This window comes from Anoplopoma fimbria, chromosome 18, assembly GCF_027596085.1.
Source record: "Anoplopoma fimbria isolate UVic2021 breed Golden Eagle Sablefish chromosome 18, Afim_UVic_2022, whole genome shotgun sequence".
Lineage (NCBI taxonomy): Eukaryota > Metazoa > Chordata > Actinopteri > Perciformes > Anoplopomatidae > Anoplopoma > Anoplopoma fimbria.
The window spans coordinates 13746595-13767708 of NC_072466.1; the positions used below are offsets into that span (position 1 = coordinate 13746595).

Here is a 21114-nt window from a genome sequence, read left to right on the forward strand (position 1 = left end):
TTAAATTTCACACAGGTGTCCTCAAGTTCTCTGGCTGCTTTGACCTCGAGTCCAGTTTGCACACATCCACAGTAGAGGGCTAATCAGAATAAGTGAAAACACCTTTGTGGGTGGACTAAAGGAGTGTAGGAGCACTGAATATCATCGGCTTGGTTGAAGGGATCAAAACTGCCAGCACCTCTGTCCTTTTCAATTTAGTTACCTTGTAAGCAAATAAAAGAGCACTGCACACAAGTTGTAATTAAAGAAGTGGTCTTTATTACAGCAAAGAAGCCAAACATTACAGACAAGAATAATTATGAACCATGAATATCAATTCTATACTCAAGACTGGCCGTTCATCCAGACACCTGCTTCATTCACTACTCTTCAGGGCCATTACTTCAGATTTATTGAATAGAAATTATGGGCATCTTAACAGGATAAGCTCCTTAATTTTTCCCTTAAGTGTGTAGTTAAGGTTGATATACTGCATTCATTTTCCTTTCTTTTCTCTCTCTGCATGCTAGAGATGGCTGTCCGTTTTGTCTAACTGGTAAACTGTATTACCGTAGTGAATTTTCTCTCCCACCTTTGGATCGGACACAAATCTTCAGAAATAAACTGAAAATGAATGTTCCACCAAAAGAATAAAGTTTTGTATTCAGTGGACACTATTATGCTTTTTTGAAACAATATCTGTCAAAATTTGAAGTTGTGTCCTATATGAGTACAATCTCTGACTTTTTATCTACAACAGAACTAATGTTCTGACATTGTATCCATCTGGATCTCTACTGTTTATCCAACAATAGAGCCTTTTAGAGTTATCATGATAGCCTATTTACAATAACATCCTTAACAGTAGACCCGGGCTACTCTTGTTCCAACCAAGTGGAACCTCTGACATTTTATTTACAATAAAGTGTGTGGTTTTTTTTCTGAATCCGCTTGAGCACAACAGAAACACATCTGATATTCGGTAGAGACTGCAAAGCCTCACAATAATTCATGAAGCATCCTGATTAATAAAACACATCAAGTCATGGTCCAAACGGTATTTAAACATTGATCGTCCATGAGAACGCATTCAACAAAGCCCTGGTTTACGATCTAAGATACTGTTAAAATGCTTGTATCAACAAGGAAATTCAAATGATTAGGCACGATAAATGTTTTTGTTTCACATTCCTGCATGTTTCACTCACTAAGCCTGTTTGCATCACTGAGTCCGTGTGTATTCAGAGATAATGGTGAGCAGGATATGATGATGAGGATAAACAGCTTATCCCGACTAAGACATTAAGAGGGATAGGAGCTATTATCCTTAATACTCTGATGTTCTGCTGACCACAAACAGAGCAATGGGCTTTTACACAAATAAACCACGGTAACATCACAGAGAGTTTCATTAAGTGAAAACAAGACAATACTACTGAATTCCACCTAGATACTGAAAAACTACTTCTAATGCTTTAATATACAGCTTTGATCAGGGGTTCTTAAACTTTTCTTCATGGACCCAAATTGAACCAGTGTAGCCTTTTACCTCTGGACCCTTTATGGGCTCATTAAATCCTATTAATACTCTCAATGGTCCAGAGGAAACAGACTAGCAGCCCATTTTGCATCCCGACTCACAGTTTAAGAAACGCTGGTGGTAGAGTAAACATGGAATGAAGAAAATGATTGTTCTTACAAGCAATGCAAGTAAACAAACAATAAATACAAACAATGTGCTTTATCCATATAGACATATTTACACAAAGTCTTTGGCTTATGAATAAACATCAGCTACAAAATAATAATAAAAAGTGTTGGCCACCAGTGCACAAAACAAACCAGGCCTGGGGTCAGTTCACTTCCAATTCCATTCAAACCAAAAATGGAATGGCACTTATTCTCAGTCTTTTCTAAGAGTCAATAAGCCGATTCCTTCGTACCCAAAATCTGTTCTTTCTAGAGTTTGAAATAAAACATCCCATTTGTGAGTTGGCTGAATTGAAAGTGCATTGGGCCCAGCCCTGAAACAAACATGATTATGCTCATATCACATGGTTGAAGAAAATCTTAAGTGTTCCAATTTTTACAATTTAGGGTACAAAGAAGACATCAAAACTTCCATCCAGTAGATCAATACATGATGCGACAAATCAACTCTGCAGTGAATGCAGAAAACATAAACAATGATACACTTTTGTTGATCGTATATATTTTAGTGAAAATCCTACACTAATCCTTTTTCAAGTTGCCACTTCATGATATCGTAAAAAATTTAATGAAAAGCATAATATTCCTTGTGTAAACTTCCTGTTTTAGTTCCATTGCCAGTCTTATTTCTTAGAAACTACTTCATCTAATTCTTACATTGACATTTAGGGTATTTTCTATGTCTATGTATTAAGTTGTCTGACAATCTACTGTATGTAACAAATGGGTTCAAAGTGGCTATTATGAACTTAAATACATGCTTTTCAGACTCAGGAAAATAACATGAAGATGCTGCTGATGTATGAAGTAGAAACAGAAGCATTCACAGAGTTTGGCCAGGCTGTAACATTAAGTTTCTTTTTCTTATACAAAAGTACTTGCTGCAAATATTCAAACTTCACCATGATGAGATGCCCAAAACTGCTGAGTTACTCAGAAATGATGACCATGAGAGCAGGAATGAGGGGCCACTGAAAACTTGCAGTTATTCAAAAGCTGTGGTTGCAGTTGGCGAGGGGGGAGGGAGACATCTACAGTGCACATTGGGTACTGCAGCTGAAACAGCATGAGGCATCAAATCCATTGGGGGGGGGCTGTGGTGATAGGTTAAACATTTAAATGGGGCCCAAAACTTACAGGGGCCCGCTGGCACTCAGAAAGCTGTACAATAAGCATAAAGGAGTAAAAGGAGTAGACACCTCCCTCTCTGTTGCACTCCCAGCAGCTCCCTCTGTTAAAAGTCTGAGCGTTTCCCTTTGTTTGGATACTTTACAACACTGTACAAGGAGCCGATTACGCTTGTGCCATTTGTAGGGACGCAAAATGGGTGCTACAGAACGGCCACCACAGAGGGGAGTCGGGACAAAGCGAACTCCAAGGATCAAACACATGGGAAGTGAAAAGATCTTCTTCCCTTCTTCACTTCCTCCTCCTCCTCGTCTCCTTTGTTTAGGAGGACTCGATGAACTCCAGTGACAGGTCGTAGCAGAACCTGTACTGTTCCTGTAGACGAACAAAGACAGACAAACTGGCTTTAATATCTGGGTCAATATTTACTATTTTGGTTCAATCTCAGACAAAGACGGATATGTTGTATATTAATAAATTGAGGTTCTAATCTCCCTCTGTTACTCTCTCTGTCTCTCTAACTCACCGGGGTATCCACCATGTTGGGTTTGCTGTTCCTCAGGGTCTTCACGGCGTGGAACACATCGACCACACTCTGTCTCTTGGCCATCTCACACACAATGCTGCTGGCACAGAAAACTCCACTGCGCCCACCTCCATTTCTGTAAACACAGAAAATAATACAGAGATATGTTACAAAATGAACAACATAATATTTCATTTGCAGTTTTGCCACCTCTCACAGTTTTCATGGCACTGTTTGGGCACACAGATAACAAAGCATCTTGCTCGTCAGTAAAAGCTTGTGCATCATCAGACAAAAAGATCTTCTGTTGAAAGAGAAGTGTCTCTCTTAGTGAATGTCACGAGTCATGAACACCTTCTATACTAAACACAGTGTAGTGCCAAGAAAACTGCTATCAACTACCATTCCTCAAGCGGATATAAGTCCTTTTTAGTCCTTGTTGACTATTTTTATTTTCATTTTAACTAAATAACAGATATTTTACACTTTCTTAGTGGTACAAAGTCAACAGAATTCTCTGTAGTTCCTTACAGCACAACCGATTGTTTTTCACAAACAAACTCTTACTAAATAAAATGAAGTATATGAGACTCTGTATGTTTAGTGTGAACTTACAGGCAGTGCACGATGGTTCGTCCCTCTCCCTCCTCTCCCTCACGCTGCCACTGGTCGACCTGCAAGATCAGTTTGAGGAAGGAGCGTTTGGAGGCGGGGACCTCCCTGTGTCCCGCCCACCCCAGGTACTGAAACTGACGAACCATCAGGTATCCTTCCTGTGGCTGAAAGATCAAACAACACACACATTTATAGGAATGTTTTTTGTTATACAGGAGACTGATGAGTTAGCACATAAAGACAGTATAAATCTACTAACCCTGGTGAGGTTGCACACTCTGAAGAGTCTACTGATTACATCGCAGTCCATTGAGCAGGACATACATTCCACCTGGACCGGACCGTAACGCAACATGCCCTCCTCTGGCCAGTACTGAGGGCAACCCTGAATAGAAACAGTTACAGCATTTAGATTAAGTAAAATGCAAAAAACAACAATGTAGTTTATCAAAGACAGAGAGAAACAGAAAGCAATAGCAGTGCAAAATTCTATATTTTAAGCAAACTATTATTTTCTTATAAGTTTTTTGGTTTATGCCTATTTGAGGCTATTTGAAGTTCCGTTTTCTACCCTTATAGACAGTAAAATTCTATTAATGTATGCTGACTTCTGTGGGAAGTCCATTTTGAGGATGGACATTTAAAGCCAATATTAGCATTTTAATACAAATTTGCAATAACTGCAAGACAAGATTATCTTCTTAAGTATTATAAAGGTCCCTCTCTGGTCAGACTGGAGTTTAATTTGATTTCTATTTGATACAGCTGACCACAGAAATCATTCCAGTGCGGTCTGCAAGAGTTTTTACTTCACAGCCTTAGAAATGGCAAAGTGTGGAACATTCAAACGTAAAATAAATTATACATTTTGCCATAATAAAAGACGATACCTATATTAGTATCTGTTTGCTCTGTGGAACGCTACTATGAGACCCTTCTCTTGTTGATTATTCTTGGTTCTGACGGTTGGATATATCACATATTGTTTTTTTCCCTCCCTTCACTGCTTATAATATAATGTAGGTGGTTATTTAGTTAATTGTGCCTGTGTATCCGATTATATATAGTAGAGGTATGTTTACAGTATAATAAAATTATCAAAAGTTTAGTGTCATATCTTCAAAATAAGATATCATCCTCACAGAAAGAAAAAGAGCAACCAATATTTCACATTATGAAATGATTTAGTTTTGATACTAAGCCAACACAAAAGTGAATTACCTGAGCCAGGTCAATCTCATTCAGCATCACCAAACTGGTACATCCATAGTCGTAAACCAGGCGCCAAAAGTCTTTGACAGTGTTAGGCAAAGGATGCTGGGTAACGATGAATGCAGCAGGCTGTCTGTAGCTCTGCAGGAAAGAGACAACAAAAAATAAAGTCAGGTCCTTTATACAAATAGGGGTGTCATTTTTACAGTATGAAGCAATAAGTTATGCTTTTCATACACATCCTTCACTTTTATATATTCTTGTTTTAAAAAAAAAAAAATTCTCTCATTCTCTCATTCATACTGTTCACACACACATCAAAACACACAAAGAGTGGAACAGTTTGTGGGACAGCAAGCAACATGGGGTGATGTTTGGTCACATGATCATGCAGTGGGCCTATCAAATGTGAAGGTGAGGAGCATGCATCGCATAAACAAATATATTGTGCGTACTATACATCTTTATCTACATCTACTCGGGTCAGTTTACTTTATGTTCAGTTAAAAATGTCTCCAAGTTGTCAGACACAAAATACAATTAACCAAAAGACTAAAGCTTCTGTTGACATAACAAACTGACTGAACTAAAAGTGAACTGAGCCAAACTCCTCCTGAATGAAAATGTGCAGCCAAATGTGAGACATGGGAGAGAATGACTTTGGTGACTTGAAGGGTCGGGGGTCAGGTTTAGGATTAAGGGTGTAAATGGCTTTGCTAAATATGAACCTGGTGGCAGAATGACACTGAAGCCATGAAACAAATCCAGTATTGGAGATTTGAAGTGAAATCCCATTACCTGGAACTCCTCTGAGAGCTTGGTTAGAGAGAGGCCAAAGGTAAGTGACTTAACTTTAAATATAAACTTAAAAAATGCGAAAGTTTTACAGCACTTACAGTATTTTTGTCCTCCAACAGCTTTGTTGGAGAGAAGCCAGGTTTCTTTTCACAACATGCATATATTACACTTTGTGCTTCAACCATTATCATACTGTTATCTAAAGCCCACCCCTTACTACCTTTCCATCTTCCATCTATTGTATAATTTCTATAAAAACAGACCTGCTAATCAACATTTAATTGTAAGTCAGACAATAACCAGATATTGCCGTCTTACCTTAAATTTCAACCTACTTAATGACTTTGTTTTTACAAGTCATGGTACATGGGCAACATGTTGTCAACTGTTGCCAATGAAAACAATGTCCTGCAACAACGAGGCTGTTAAAGATCAGATGGTGGCCAGAGAAGCTAGTGGTCTTTTCAGAACCTGGATTTGTCTCTAGCCTTCTGCTGCTAAAACCACAAACACAGCATCACACAAACAGGGAGGGGAGTCTGTGTGTGTTGTCTGTATAAGCATATGCGCATAAATATCTGCAATGTACTGCATGTTTCTTTTCATCATCATTTGTGTATAAGTTCTTAAAAAGTGTGCATCATTTTCAACAATTGTTTGATTGCAGTTTGGGACAACACACATTATAAACAGTTTTTTAAAATACCATTTCTCATTGCATAATTTAAATTGTGTTCAAAGCAACACATCTGTCTAAAAGGCTATTTCCAAATGTTTTCATCAAAAAAAGAAAGCACATACTGCGAAGGAAATGTCCCAAACCGCTGTTGCTTGATGTGTTGAAAATAACACAACCTTTCTGTATGTGCATGTGAGTGTGTTATACACTTACATCCATCAGAGCAGCATTGATGTAGTTGCTGCTTTCTCCGTCTATTGTTATAAGGAATGGGAGGCATCTATCAGGAGGAAGGCCATCCATGAAGCGATTCTTATCTTGGTTCCTAGGCAACAATGCGATGCTGCAGTCTTCAGGCTGAGGCTGAGGAGTCACCGAGTTTAACGTCTGGACAAAGAGAGAGATATACAATGTGGAAGTTAGTTCATAAGCAGAGTTTTTAGATTCACTCTCGTTTTGGAACAAGCTTTGTCCACGTGGTGCTTCGACTCACTATATTAGATATATTTGTGTTTTTTGGACGCTCTGACATTTTCACAGCTTTCTTTTGGATGCATGCTTACAATATGGCACCTGGTTTCTATGGTTTAATAGAGACTTACTCACACAACATTACATTGTCGCTGCGCAATTAAACTCGCAAGCTGCAGCGTACTCCCTCCATACTGGACGAATTGTCCTAATTAGTCAGTTGGACCCCAAAAACTTGGGAAAATAGGTATTTTAGAGGTTGAAAAATACCAAAGTTAACCTTTACGTTTAGCAGCACAGCTTTATTGTAAATGTAAAAAATGCATTCATACAGTTGTTTTGAGTAACATTCTAGGGTTGAGAATCTGAAAAAGGATTCAGATTAAAAATGTGGCAAAATATACTGCTAAAATGCTGCATGATCATTCAGAGGCTCAAAAACACTATTGCTATTGTCTGAAAAATAACAATTGATGAGTGGATTATAATGCCCTGAGGTACTTCTAATGACATTTTGATATTGTTTTTTTGCTGTAAAAACACATCTTCTAAAAACATTGTGTGAAAGGAGTTTTACTTTTAGGGTTGAAAACACAGATTATATTTAGGTTTACCTGGAACTCGTCCTTCAGATGTGACGAGTTTGTCTGGGAGTCGATGCGGATCAGCTCATAAAAAGCAGCTTTGAACTCGCAGACTGGTATGGCTGTTTCCCCACATAGACAAGCCTCTAGAATGGCATCATGGATGAATATATACTGCTCCTGGAGACATATAATTCAAGACATAGATGTTATTATATACAAACACACCTTTCACTCCTAGATAAAAACATTGTCAAACAATAATACACACACAGCGTGTCACATGGATAACACAAGCAGCTGTGATGACAAATGAAAGTGAGCATGCTGACACTTTGAGTGGGTGAAGACTGATGGGACATGGAGCTATGAATGAGATGAGATGATGACTGTCGAGTTTTGGTTTACTTCACTCACTCCACACAGGAAATTGTATTTTGGGATATTTCAAGCGAATGACTGCTTCAATTCAATGAGCAGACAGAGAGTGAATTGAATGCTGCTTTAGTAGATGGCTGTGAGTTTCTTTGTTATGATAGATAACATTAACTGTTGTTACACTGCTACAGATATACTAATATTCTGTTTATTATCATAATGATTTCATGAAAGAATGTTTGCAGCGTCAAATTCTTGAAAAAGTAGCTTTTAATAAATAAAAAGCTTAATTTAACCTTTGTCCAGGTCACAATAATATGTGTACAGATAAATATATATTACATAAAATCGTATGTTTTCTGTGTTTATGTAATGAGATGAATGGGTGGCAGATAAATGTCGTCACTTCAGACTGCACCATGTTGATGGCTAGGTCTTTTCTATCTATTTTCTAAGATGTAGATGCAGATGGAGGATGGGTAATGCAGTCACCTCAGTCTGTACCATGTTGATCCTCCTAGAGCGAAGAGCCTTCACACAGTTGTAGATGTCGACCACACCTTCTCTCTCCGCCATGTCCAACATGATGTCAATTACTATGAAACAGCCTGTCCGCCCTGCTCCAGCACTGCGGAGAGAAACACAGACAGAGAAATCATCCTTCAAGGCGATAATTGCGAGAGAAAAGCAGATTTATTTATGACTATGGTATGTATATTTAAGATATAAGGGTATGTGTTTTGAAGTATATAATGGTCTTTATGTATTTCTATACCTGCAGTGGACCACAATTGGACCAGCAGAGGGTGGATTGGAGATTTTAACTCTGCGGATGAAGGAAAGTAGTCCCGTGGCGTGATATGGAACTCCGTGATCAGGCCAGCCTGTGAAGTGGAACTGCTTGACTTCCCGCACCTCGTTGAAACCACGCTGAGTTAAAGACAAAAGAGATTTTTAGATTACATTTAATTGAGCCTGTCATTATATATTCAGTCACTGAATATGACTCAAACCTATTAACCAGTTAATTAATGTTGAACTCCTTGAACAGAAGAGATAAACACATCCTCAACTAGTCAAGTTCCACATATTTTAGGCACAAGCATTTCAATATTTAACATAATATTAACTATTCTTGACTCAAATGAATACAAAACAACACAGAGACATTATGCAAACTTAAACCTAACATATTTGACTCACCCTCTCCAGTGTAAATGTGCGGACCACATATTCAGCAAGAGGTTCAACTTCCACAAACGTCACCTTGAAGTCTCCGTACACCTCTGCATCATCTGGCCAATATTTGTAGCACTTAACCTGTTAAAATAGCATTTCAGATTTAATTAAAAACAGTATAGTGATTATAATACAACGTGTTCAAAGGTCTGGATCAAGTTGCAGATATAGCATATTACGTAATACAAAAAAAGATTTAATATAATATAATGCCTTAAACTTTGCAGATTTACCAAAAAAGCAGCAGAGACGGATGCTAATTTCTTTGCACCAGTCATATAGTTTTTTTTTCAATCATCAACAATTCAAATTACATTAACACTATCAAAATACCAGGAAAAATGACTTGCACAGTTCAACTGCACAAGAAGAGAGGAAAAGAGGAACTTACCCTTCCAACCTCCACCAGATTGGTTACCATGACGATGCAGGCTGACTGTTCCTGCCAAACCATCCTCCAGAAGTCATAAACTGTCTCATGAACAGGACCTTCACACAGATACAGAGACACATGGTCAGTAATTTGTATGGTTGTGAAGAAAGCTGTCTTACTGTCTTAAATCCTGTATAACAGAAGTTATGAAGAACTGTCGCAGTATCTTACCCTGAGTAGCAATGTAGTGACTCGGTCTCTGGTAGCCCTGAAAACAAAACAACATAACACAACAACTCAATATCCCCAAAAATATATATTAAGCACTATGTTATCTGTAAAAAAAAATAAAAAATCTATTATCGTGGTTCAAGAAGTCCAGAGGCAACATAATAACTATTCAAACTAATCTGGAAGCTTGTTCTCACCTGTGGCGATATAAATATTATAGTTTATAGTAAAGTTAACTGAATTATTTTGATGTTATAATGAATGTAGTTGTCATCTTTGGGCTACATGATGAGTTACACTATGTATTTAATTCTTCAGGTATGTGGAAGAACTTTTACTCTCAGTACTCCTACCTGTCATTTCTGAATTATCAAATCAAAAGCTGCAAAATTAAGCTAAAAGTGAGGCCCTGCCAAAATCTACAGACAATCTGTCAGGTGCAAAAAGCTTTGACAACCACTGATTGGGATTTCCTGATGGCAATAACACAAAAAGGAACTACGCATAAGCAAATTTCAGCACATAGTGGGATGTAAGCAAGACTGCTTGGACGGCAAGAGGTTGTGAAATCTTTCATGCTGCAGAGGCCCCGGCAACTCAAAATGTGCGGACGACGTGACCCGATGCACGTAATGATGAGCGCAAGAATGGATGTATATTGTAAAGGTTAAGGGCCATGAATGAAAGAATCCACAGTGATACTTACATCCCTGTACAGCCAAATCTATAGCCCAAGCCACAGGCAGAAAGAACAAGTGGAAGAAAGAAAGAAAGAAAGAAAGAAAAAGAAAGAAAGCACAACAATGTCAGTGAGTGTCAATCAGAAAAAGAAAAGTTGCACTGAAAAGTTGCACTGATATAATGGAAGTTTTAACAGCACATGCAGAAAAAAAAGATAAAAAATGGTGAATTAGCCTGAATAGAAAGGACACTTCCTGGTGCCATTTGACATCCTTACAGCAAAAAGCAGCTCAAAGAAAGCTGGTTGTTTACAATTACATTTTTGAGGAAAATCCAAGTTATATGACGGCTATAACCATAGCAGTACTTACATAAATAAGCTGCATACACCAGGGAGTGTCCACTCTTTTCATACTAATTTTAGTTTAATGTAGGTGGGAGCGTGCATGTGACAGTTTTAATGGAAAGTAATGATATTATAGAAGAGCATGCTATAAGCAGAATTAGCATTTTCGAAAAGTACTAATGTGAAAGACTAACATGCAGATGATTGTTGTAAAGGTGACAGCAGAGTGGAGACGTGGATAAATGGGTGGATATGTATTTGGATGGAGTTATGTAGTCAGGTGAATGGACGAAAAAACTATATATAAAAATGATAAAAAAGGATGAATGGATGGATGGACTAGTAAAAACTCCAGTCTTTTCAGATTATCTTATTCAAAAAACAGACACTACATTAAGGTGGAAGTACTAGGAAATACTCTTATCACCTACTTGTGTAGGTAAGTAAGATGAGAAAATGTATTCCACTGTCATGTCATTGCAATAAATCTGAAGCTTGCATCAGCAGCTGGTTACTTTAGATTAGATTATTTTATTTTATCTTTGCGTAAAGACTTAAAACAGGTGGAAGCAGCTTTGCTTGCTCTGACCAAAGGTAACTAAATATGTTGCAATATGTATCTCATTTGTTAAATGTGCATAAAAACTTAAGTGTCAAATGAGAAGTTTTGGTTATTAAAGGGTTTTATGTACTTGACTATTTCTTAGCCTGGCCAAAGGCTTCCTAGAGTCACACTTTATGTCAACTCTCTAAACAATTCCCTTTCTATAGCTACTAATGTTAAATGGTTGTCCCACTGTAAAAATGAGTCCAACTAAATCCAAATAATGACCTAAATCTACTGTTTTATCTATTGTTACTCATATAGACTAAATTGTAAATTAAATAGTTTGCATTAGGATACTATGATAAATTCTGAATGTACATGCATGGAGAGACAGGAGTAAGAACGGACATCTGGGAAAGACACATGTTCTGTATGCATGATGCGTTTTGGGGATGGCTGGATGCGTAAAATGGTACAATGGATGACTAGTTGACGCAATAAAGGTATAGAGGCCTGACATACGAGCGAGGGAGTGTGGTTTCGTTGGTTTCGTTGGGAGCCAATAGTAGCATTCGATGCGTTTCCACTTACATCGATGTAGTTGGCGTTGATGTAGTCTGAGGAGGGGTCGTCTTCTATGGGCTGCAGAATAACCCTTGAATGGTCATCTTAGGAAAAACACAAGAGAACAGGGTTAGAGAGAGCATTAGAAAGATATAACTACAAAGATAAATACAGTGAGATAGGGATGAAAGAATAAAGTAAGATGCTATTTTTTTCAGAACATATCGCTTTTTAATGTCAAAAGGCACATGTTTTGTAACTATTTTTTGTCTCTTACCCTCCCCCTTTCCCCTTTTTCCTCCTCCCATAAAGCACATTGCAACTTCTGCTGTGAACATACATAAGTAAAGCTTGCTTACATGCTATAATGTTCCCATAGCGGTTCTTGGTGCGGTTCTGCTCCTTCTTGGCCACGTCCCATGAGGCCGACTGGCCCTCGAAGAAGCTCTGTATCACCAACAACAGACAAAACAATACAAAAGAAAATTACACGTCATGGATCCTAAAATATATCATTCCTACTAGATGACTCTTAGCAGAAAGAAGTACTTCAGTGACTATTCCATGGTTACACGAATGCTTATTAAACACAAACTGCTTATGAGATACATAAAAAGAGGAAATAAAGCATGGTATGTGGCACTTTGACTGTTTAGTCGATAAGGATGAAAATACTAATACTAAATAAATAATAAAGAGTAATAACAGTCAACTCAACCTAAATAGTCATTTTATCATTTTAATGTAAAGCCAAAACATCAAATATGGCATTATTGACTTTCCTTCTAAGATTTCTGTTTTCTGAATAAAAAAATGTGTGTACAATACATTTAAAATATCTTAATGTATTGAACTGTCAAGTCCACCAAAATAGGAATAGAATAAAATCAGAAATATCCCTATCTGGGCTATATGTAAGGTTATAAAAGTACTTCTGAAAACAACATTAACATGACTGCTTCTACTTGCAATACATCTGTATTTTTTCCACTTTAACGCTACTAGTACTACTGATCAAAGTACTGTTCATTATAATCTTACTTCATACTCCTCCTTAAAGCCGTAGCTGTCAGATGTTTTCATGAGGTTGATGTGCTGCAGAAGGTCGGCCACTCTGATTGCAGGGTGGAGCTGCCCTGTCTGATAAGGGGATTCGGTTCCTTCACAGTGATACCGAGGAACATCCAGGAGCCGGCTGTTCTCCGCTGCAGAGGCACTGTGGTTCTCATCTACAACAAGAGGGGAAATTACTGGTCAGGTGAATTGCAAATTTACAAACATTTGAGTTGCATCTAACAGTGCTTTCGCTGTTTTAAACAGTCTAGTGTACAAAACACGTATTAAACGGATCCAATTTTTCTTATCAGGACTGTGGGATGAATGAAACAGTAAAAAGCTTTGGTTGGATAAAGTCATATACAAGCACTGATATAAAACACATTACTTTTATCTATACAAAAGCAACAAAACAAGGACTTTTACATCTTTCCGAAATGAGTACCTGCTGCTGGCTTTAAACTAATACCAAAAGAAAATACAGAATTTTCCAAAAACCAAACCAAGTCACTTAGTTTTCTCTGTGTATTCTCACCTGTGATTGGAACTACATGTTAAAGCAGCAGAAAAAAGAGAAGAGCAAAAGGTTCAGTCAGACAGCTGGATGGGAGGATTTGTTAGTAAGACTCTAAACATGAAGAACAGGTTACATTGGCAACTTTGATCAATGAACATGGACCCCAAAGGTTCATATATAATGGATGACGAAAAAAACTGATGATCTCACAAAACTATGGAAGATGTCCAAAAAACATGAAGTGAAATTTGACACTTGATTAAAACACACCTTTAGCAACACGGAAGACCCTAATAATCAAGACACAACAACTTAAAATGAGCTGTTAAGTTTACTGCGATGTCCTATTTACAACTATGTCCCTTCATTCAGTAACTGCCGCTTCAAACATACTGTATAATTCAGTCTGCTATCCCAACCTTTCTGCACCTTCCATACCAATTTTAACTGTAAAAGTAGTTGGTTTTATTCAACATTAACACATTTCACCACAGTAACACGTTTCAGCATATGATGCTGCTGTTGTATTAGGAATGAATCATCTGCTATATAGTGTAGAGATGTTGCAGGTTTATTTATCACTTGTGAGTATAGCATGTTATAATTAACCTTGCTTTTTGGAAGCTTGAACGTTGAAAAAGTATTTTAGAGGTAGGTAATTATGGGGACACTGTTGCAGAACTTCCAGGTGAGTGTTTCTCTAGGGGTTAACGTGAGTAGACAGTAGTAAGCACAGACTGGCAGCTTGTATAATGGTGTAGCTTGGGGTTGCAGAACAACTGAGTGATTTCATCTCCACCACTGTTTATTAACTGACACTGTTTATTTCATCCAGCTGATGCTTTTATCTGCTCTGAGGACATGTTAGCTCATTACTGATCGTTAAAGGTTTGCTGAGCCCTCGTCAGGCCAATTAACAGTAAACTTGACCCGACACTGCCTCTTAATTTGCTACTTCATGCTACTTCTTCCCACTCCGTGATGTGATTGGCCAAGACAGATTATAACTGCAGCCTTCACTCTAAATTAAAGGCTATGGACCAGTTAGTTAACACAGTTTGGTGGCGTTGTGGATTGTGGAGCCCTTAAGGGTTTGTTAGAACTCTACATCATGCTGCAGTGTCAACACTAGACTAAACTAAAGATAAACACATTGCAGTGCAACATTGGAGCTGGGGGAGCATCCAACTTGGCAAAAACTACAGCTTTCACTCCTCAGCCTGGGGAATATCGCAGATGGTAGATACTCAAGCAGACTTCGAGATCCAGTGCATGGAAAAAGCTCTGCCAAGCACGGAGGCCTGCAGGCACTAAGTTATTCACTGTCACTCGATGTCACAGATTTAATCTGCAGTCGTTTTGCGATGGCAATGTGACAAATTGTCTTCCTACTTTTAAGCAGCAGTTTCTGTCGTTTTTTGGGACAAGATATGGCATGTCTTAAAACAACTCAAAACTGTGGAAATAATGAGGTCTCTGAGGGAGAATGAAGGTAATTACTGTGAATATCAATAACACTCAGTAGGAAACAGAAACCATGGCTTGGATTGGGAATGATTGAACCTGGGGAAAACACAGTACGACAGATGAAATGCTTGGCTGTAGGAGTTTTCAGTACCGGCAATGTTTTACACAGAGAGTTGGCACTAGGGTAGCATAAAAAAGATAAAAGATGAATTTACAGTTTTGTCATCCGCATGTATTCCAATTCATTACACATCATCAGATGCCTTTGAACGAAATCCAAACATCTATTTTGTATTTTTGTTGTTTTTGTTTAATTTCAATTCACTGCCTGTATGTACGTATGTATGTATCGTATGTATGTATCTGTATGTATGTATCTGTATCTATGTATGTATGTATATATGTCTGTCTGTCTGTATATATGTCTCTGTATGTATGTATGTATGTATGTATGTATGTATGTATGTATGTATGTATGTATGTATGTATGTATGTATGTATGTCAATATCTGTGGTAATACTAGAGTTTTTGGCACTTTTAAAGTGTGGATAAGAGACAACATTGTGGTACTGAAACTTCAGTCAAGCTAAACTATTCACCAACAAAAACGTACTTCACAGAAGTCAAAGTATAAACACAGGATGTAATGGAAACTTTGACCTTGACTGAGGACACACTGAATTGGGACCTATGTAATGACGCACAAAGAGGGGGCTACAAGGCTTTAAGATGAGGATGGGTGATCACTAAAGGGAGCTGGTGGTAAATGGGACACATCCGACCATGCCAGAAGTCTCACCTAGCACAGCCGTTGGAACCAGAGGATCGTTGGGCACTGTGGGAGGAAACACGGTGAGGAAATGTCCTCAATTTTAGTTTTTCTCAAACCTTACATGAGGACCTTAAGGACAATTCAAAGAGGATCTTTGTGTGGCTACTGATGGTCTACACGAGACATTCTCCAGCCATGACTTAAACACGAGTTAGAAAATACATCATATTTAACTATGACAGGACCATCCCATAATTTGTGCCTTGCTCAATGTGGTCTGGTAAAACCATGGATTGGACAGAAATGATTTATCAGCAGTTCTTTCGTTCACACATCAGACATAAACATACGTAAACTTTCTAAACTTCTCTACACTGTCAATGGTTCCATTTTATTTATTGTATAACTGATATGGTTGAATTGATTATTGTTATTTGCTGCTTTTCTTTGTGCTATACCTCTATAAACTGAATATTTGGGGTTTTTGGACTGTTTGTCAGACAGAACAAGACATTTGAAGATGTCACTTTAGACTCAGGGAAACTGTAATGGACAGGTTAAATTATAATGGGAAGGTTTATCCATCATGACTCATAATTCTAGTTGTTTCCACGTTGAAATGCTGTAATGACGACTGAGCTTGAGATCTTTAACATCACTATAGGTGAGAAGTCTCATCAGTGGAAATAGAAGAGAGGAAAGATGAAAATAAGTAGATGTGTTAGAATGTTAAAGGCTAAAACTATATATTAGATTCCAAGTGCACTCATTAGGTTGTGTTTTGAAGATAGTCCATGGTATTACTAATGTTTAAGGTTAATAATAACAATAATAATAGTCTTGTTTTTGAACCTACATCTGTTGTTGTAGTTGTGAGAGTCCATGAATGTCACAGCCATGGGATCTTCTCCATGCAGAGTACTCTGGTCAGCATAGCTGCGATCCATGGCATTCACCATGTGAGTCATTTCCTGCCGCGTTGTTCCAATGGCGTCTTTACGTTTTTTAGCCAGTTTCCTGTCGGGGGCAGAGACAGACACAGTCAGGATTTTTATAAACAAAAACACAAACATCAGCTATCCTGCAGACCACTGCCTTTTAAGGAATAGTCTCAAATTGTAAAGTACATTATAGTTTGTATGAAGTAGGTGGTATCATGTCCATTTTTGGCAATAAAAGCAAGGCTGGGGGCTGCAGGCTGCTGATTCAAGATGCAGAGTTTAGATCCAACAAGGAAGAGAAAAGTAGAAAGGTGGGGAAAAGAGAATAAGAGAGGAAGAGAAGAGGAAAGGACAGGCAAGGGGGGCAGAGGAAAGTTTTTTTTGTAAATGGCAGCATGTAACAGGCTCAACCAAAGGAGCGGAGGGAAAGTAGCGTCTAATACAGTCCAGGGGAAATGGCCTATGGCCTTCAAGTAGCAAAGAAAAAACCTGTTATCAACCTCGCTACCACAAATAAGCTGTCAGATGAAAAATGTAAGTTTTATTCAAAAAAAAAAAATCAAATAAGAGTAAAAGAAAAAAAAACAAGGTATTAATTATTTGGTTTTCATCCCACAGCAAAGAGAGGAAATCCCATTAAAACAGCAGTAAGGGAATGACCTTAGATCTGTAGAGGTTTAGGGAAAACCATTTACAAACCAAAGTACCAGAGTCATCTTCATGTGAGTAGTAAGACTCGAGGGCACATCATAGATAGTCAGTCCAGAATAATGAGAGAAAGGTACACCGGCTTTCTAGGAAAGATACCTTTAGAAATACCAGATTTTTTATTTCACAGGTTTTTGTTATAATGAGGAATTAAATGCCTTTTTTGTCTTTGAAAGCAACAGAAAATGGTGCCTAGTGAAGAAAAATAACAGTTTAAAATCTAGACACCAAGGTATCCTTTTCAGGTTTAACTCTCTCCTAATGTGTGCAATCCATAAAATCCCAGGAAAAATAACTGTATAGGGCTTAATACTGCGAGCATGACGGAGCATGCAGGAACATTTTGTACCCAGAGCCATAGATGTACATCAGTTAGGACAACATCTGTACAGGAGAGCAAACATTTAATATGTTTCTATGTGAACTGCTTTAAAAGAGTTAGTTCCTTACTTGTATAGAAGTTTAAGCTCCGACATACATGTAAACAAATCTCTAAGAGGTTTGATGAAGAAATAATGTTTGATTGTTGCATAACTGATACAATGTACAGCTCTGACTTCTTCCCCGTAAACCGACAGAAAGCATGCTTTGTTTTATTGTTTATTTGACCTCTTCACCCCTAAATACACCAACATCACCTCTAAGACCACACACACGTAATACACAAACACTCACACACATTTACACACTCACACACATACACACACACACTTGAGAACTTTGGTTTAGCTGCTGACCATGTGTAGCTGCTTGTGTGGGTGTTTGTGAATGTATTGTCCAACATAAGACAAAAATAGGAAAGAAGGCGATGCACTATAAACCACCATATGCTGTGTAATAGTACTGTAAATATATTTTATATAAACTGGCAAGCAACATTTTTTTGGGTCCAGATACATTCTGGGACTAGCAGTTGATGAATAAATGTCCATATTTTTCTGATAATCTGTTTTTGTTTCTGCTAAGTGCAAAGAGGCATTTAGGAATCCATTTTGGTCACCGCTAGTGAGAGACATAAGAAACAGAGTAGAGAAGTAAAGAGTACCCACAACACGAGAAAACCCACCAACAACTACAAAAATCAGAGCCATGTGCTCCACACAGGAAGCTGACTGAGACATTGAGAATGTGCAGCAGAGTAACCATGATACCTGTGACTTGATGGGCGGATGGATGATCACATGACTACATGCACACAAAGAGCTACATGTCACAAGTGCAGCATTCTTTTTTCAAATAACACCCTGAGGGCCTGTGTTGTCCCACTTTGGCCTGCTTTGTTCTGGTTTATGGCCCACTTTGGCCTTTAAAAGCCTGCTTCAGAGCAACTTTGGAGCATGTAGAGGACACCAGGGCTGAGGTCAATTCAGTTCAGTTGTCAGTTTAGTCCCTTTAAAGTGTAAATTGCTAACATTTAGCATTTACTGTAATTTTGAGGCATGAAACCATCAACATTCTCTTGCAAATAAAACGTTTTAATAATTATAATTTTATTGTCTAAGCGTTTAAAATACTTACATATGAATGATTGAAAATAAGTAAAGTCCCGACCTGACTGACATGAAAGTGAACTGACCCCCACCCTGGCGTGGCGTCAATGAGGATGGCTTTGGCTGGTTGGTCAGAGCTGAAAATGTGTTTTGTCTTGAAAAAAGTATACTGCATCTTTAAAAATAACAACAACTAGCCACTAATAATTCACCCAATAAGATAACAGCAGCTGGGTGAGCTGATTGTTGATTGGTTGTTTACTTACAGGTAATAAGAGTATGAATAGTAGGTCCTCCTGGGGTTGTGAGCCAATCAGAAAGCAAAGAATGAGACACAAAGGTCATGAATGTGCAAATTAGGACAATATTGTCCTATGTCCCAACCAGCAACAACAGAAACAGAAGAAAACATATTTTGATTGCTACAACTTGAGGGTCATGCAATGGTTTGTTATAATAACTATGGGCCCTATTTAAAAAATAAACAAAAACCTCAAAAACTTAAGTTTAATGCAAAATAAATACTACAAAACTAGCTAAAAGACTAATAAAACTATTACTTAATGCCAAATAACTGTTAATAATTAACTATCAGAACATGGTCTTTCTTGTCTTTTTTAATACAATATTCATGCATTATTTTTAAGAAGAATTTGCTGTATCTAAAAGGCCCTGAACAAAGTTTTCTTTTAGCCCTAATCAGCCAATAACCATTTCCTTACTCCTATGAAGGGTAAATAATTTGACAAAACTGATACAAAGCGATCTGTAACACCACGCAGCTTGCTTCCTGTAAAGCAAGCATGATGTCATTGCAATGTCATCATATCCCACCATTTTAAAGATGCAGTATTGTTAAAAGTTGAAGAGGTTCAATGACAATGAAGATTGATCTCCCCAGAAACCTTTATGGAAAACTAATTAATGCTGTCATCATTACTTCACACTTATGAGGGTCACAGATCCTTGAATAATATCACATACATTTTCCAAATACACTTCTAAGTCAGTTGAGAGAGTTTAGTTCACACACCAATCTAAACACGTCAGATCTGTTTTCATAGCTCAACACAAATTATGTCATAGCTCAAAACAAAGATGCAATATAACTGAAACCAAGTGTTTAGGACTCACTTTTTACCCCATGCAGAGATATGCAAATAAGTTTTCTCAACCAGTGACTGCTGTCATGAGTTGATCAATGTTGGTGGCTACACAGTCTCATATTGTCTCATAAATTTAACAAAAAATGTAACTTTAAAAAGTAATGTAAAACACCACACAAAGCATTAACGTAGAAACACAATTAAACATAATACTTGAAAATATTATATTTCCTAAAATTAAATTCATCTTCAGTTGTTGATGCTGGTGATATATAACTTCAACCTGTCAGAAATACACTTAAATATAACATGTTAACAAGATATTTCCCTTTACAAGAGCGCTGTCATCCTGTGGCAGTCCTTGAATGCTTAGTGATCTGGTGCTGGTGTTTATTTGAAGTCTTCTCTTGCCCAAATGCGTAAACGCTGCTTGAGCTGGTTACAGTTCAAAACAACAACAGACACACTGAAATCAGCTCCTCCCAGCTGTGCATGCAAATACAGAACAGTTGACTCCTTTCCGTTTGGACCTATTTTCTGTTATCAAAAAGGCTTGAAATCCTCAGAGGGTAAGGTAATGCTCAGTAATATGTGTTACAGTAATTAGGCCACTGAGTGCAAACTGTGGATCAAACACTGTCAAGTTTTTGGGATGGTGGTGAGTGAATTTCAAATACGGTTGGGTATTACAAAATAGCAGCAGCTTCTGCAATAATAGAAAATGTCAATCGTCCTCTTTAGGCTCAGGTCCTTTGGATGTGCTTTATAAATAATCTTCCCTTGCCTGTTGATATCATTATTAATTGCACTTTCATATTAAATCAGCAGCACGACTGCTGGATCGCATGAAATCATTAAGAGAATTGGCAGAAAAATTCAGAGGTTAGGGTTCTCTGGTGACGAGAGTTCATCACTCACTGAAATTTAATGTCTCTTAATTGTTTTTGATTTGCTGAGTGAGATCATGATTGGTTGTAATTGAGAGAGTGTTTTCA

At 37.8% G+C, this 21114-nt stretch overlaps 1 protein-coding gene across 1 annotated transcript in view; it reads right to left on the reverse strand.

The window, feature by feature from the left end:
- Window positions 1-243: 243 nt before the first annotated feature.
- Window positions 244-21114, reverse strand: part of ptprk (protein tyrosine phosphatase receptor type K) — a 107638-nt gene continuing 86767 nt past the window's right edge. The window contains 17 exon segments of the mRNA XM_054619123.1: window positions 244-3192; window positions 3344-3479; window positions 3959-4122; window positions 4218-4343; window positions 5180-5311; window positions 6861-7034; window positions 7733-7882; window positions 8573-8708; window positions 8856-9010; window positions 9284-9400; window positions 9711-9808; window positions 9924-9960; window positions 12089-12165; window positions 12421-12508; window positions 13103-13290; window positions 16731-16891; window positions 19280-19309. Of these exon segments, the coding sequence (XP_054475098.1) occupies window positions 3139-3192; window positions 3344-3479; window positions 3959-4122; window positions 4218-4343; window positions 5180-5311; window positions 6861-7034; window positions 7733-7882; window positions 8573-8708; window positions 8856-9010; window positions 9284-9400; window positions 9711-9808; window positions 9924-9960; window positions 12089-12165; window positions 12421-12508; window positions 13103-13290; window positions 16731-16891; window positions 19280-19309 (2023 nt within the window). The 3' untranslated portion in view covers window positions 244-3138.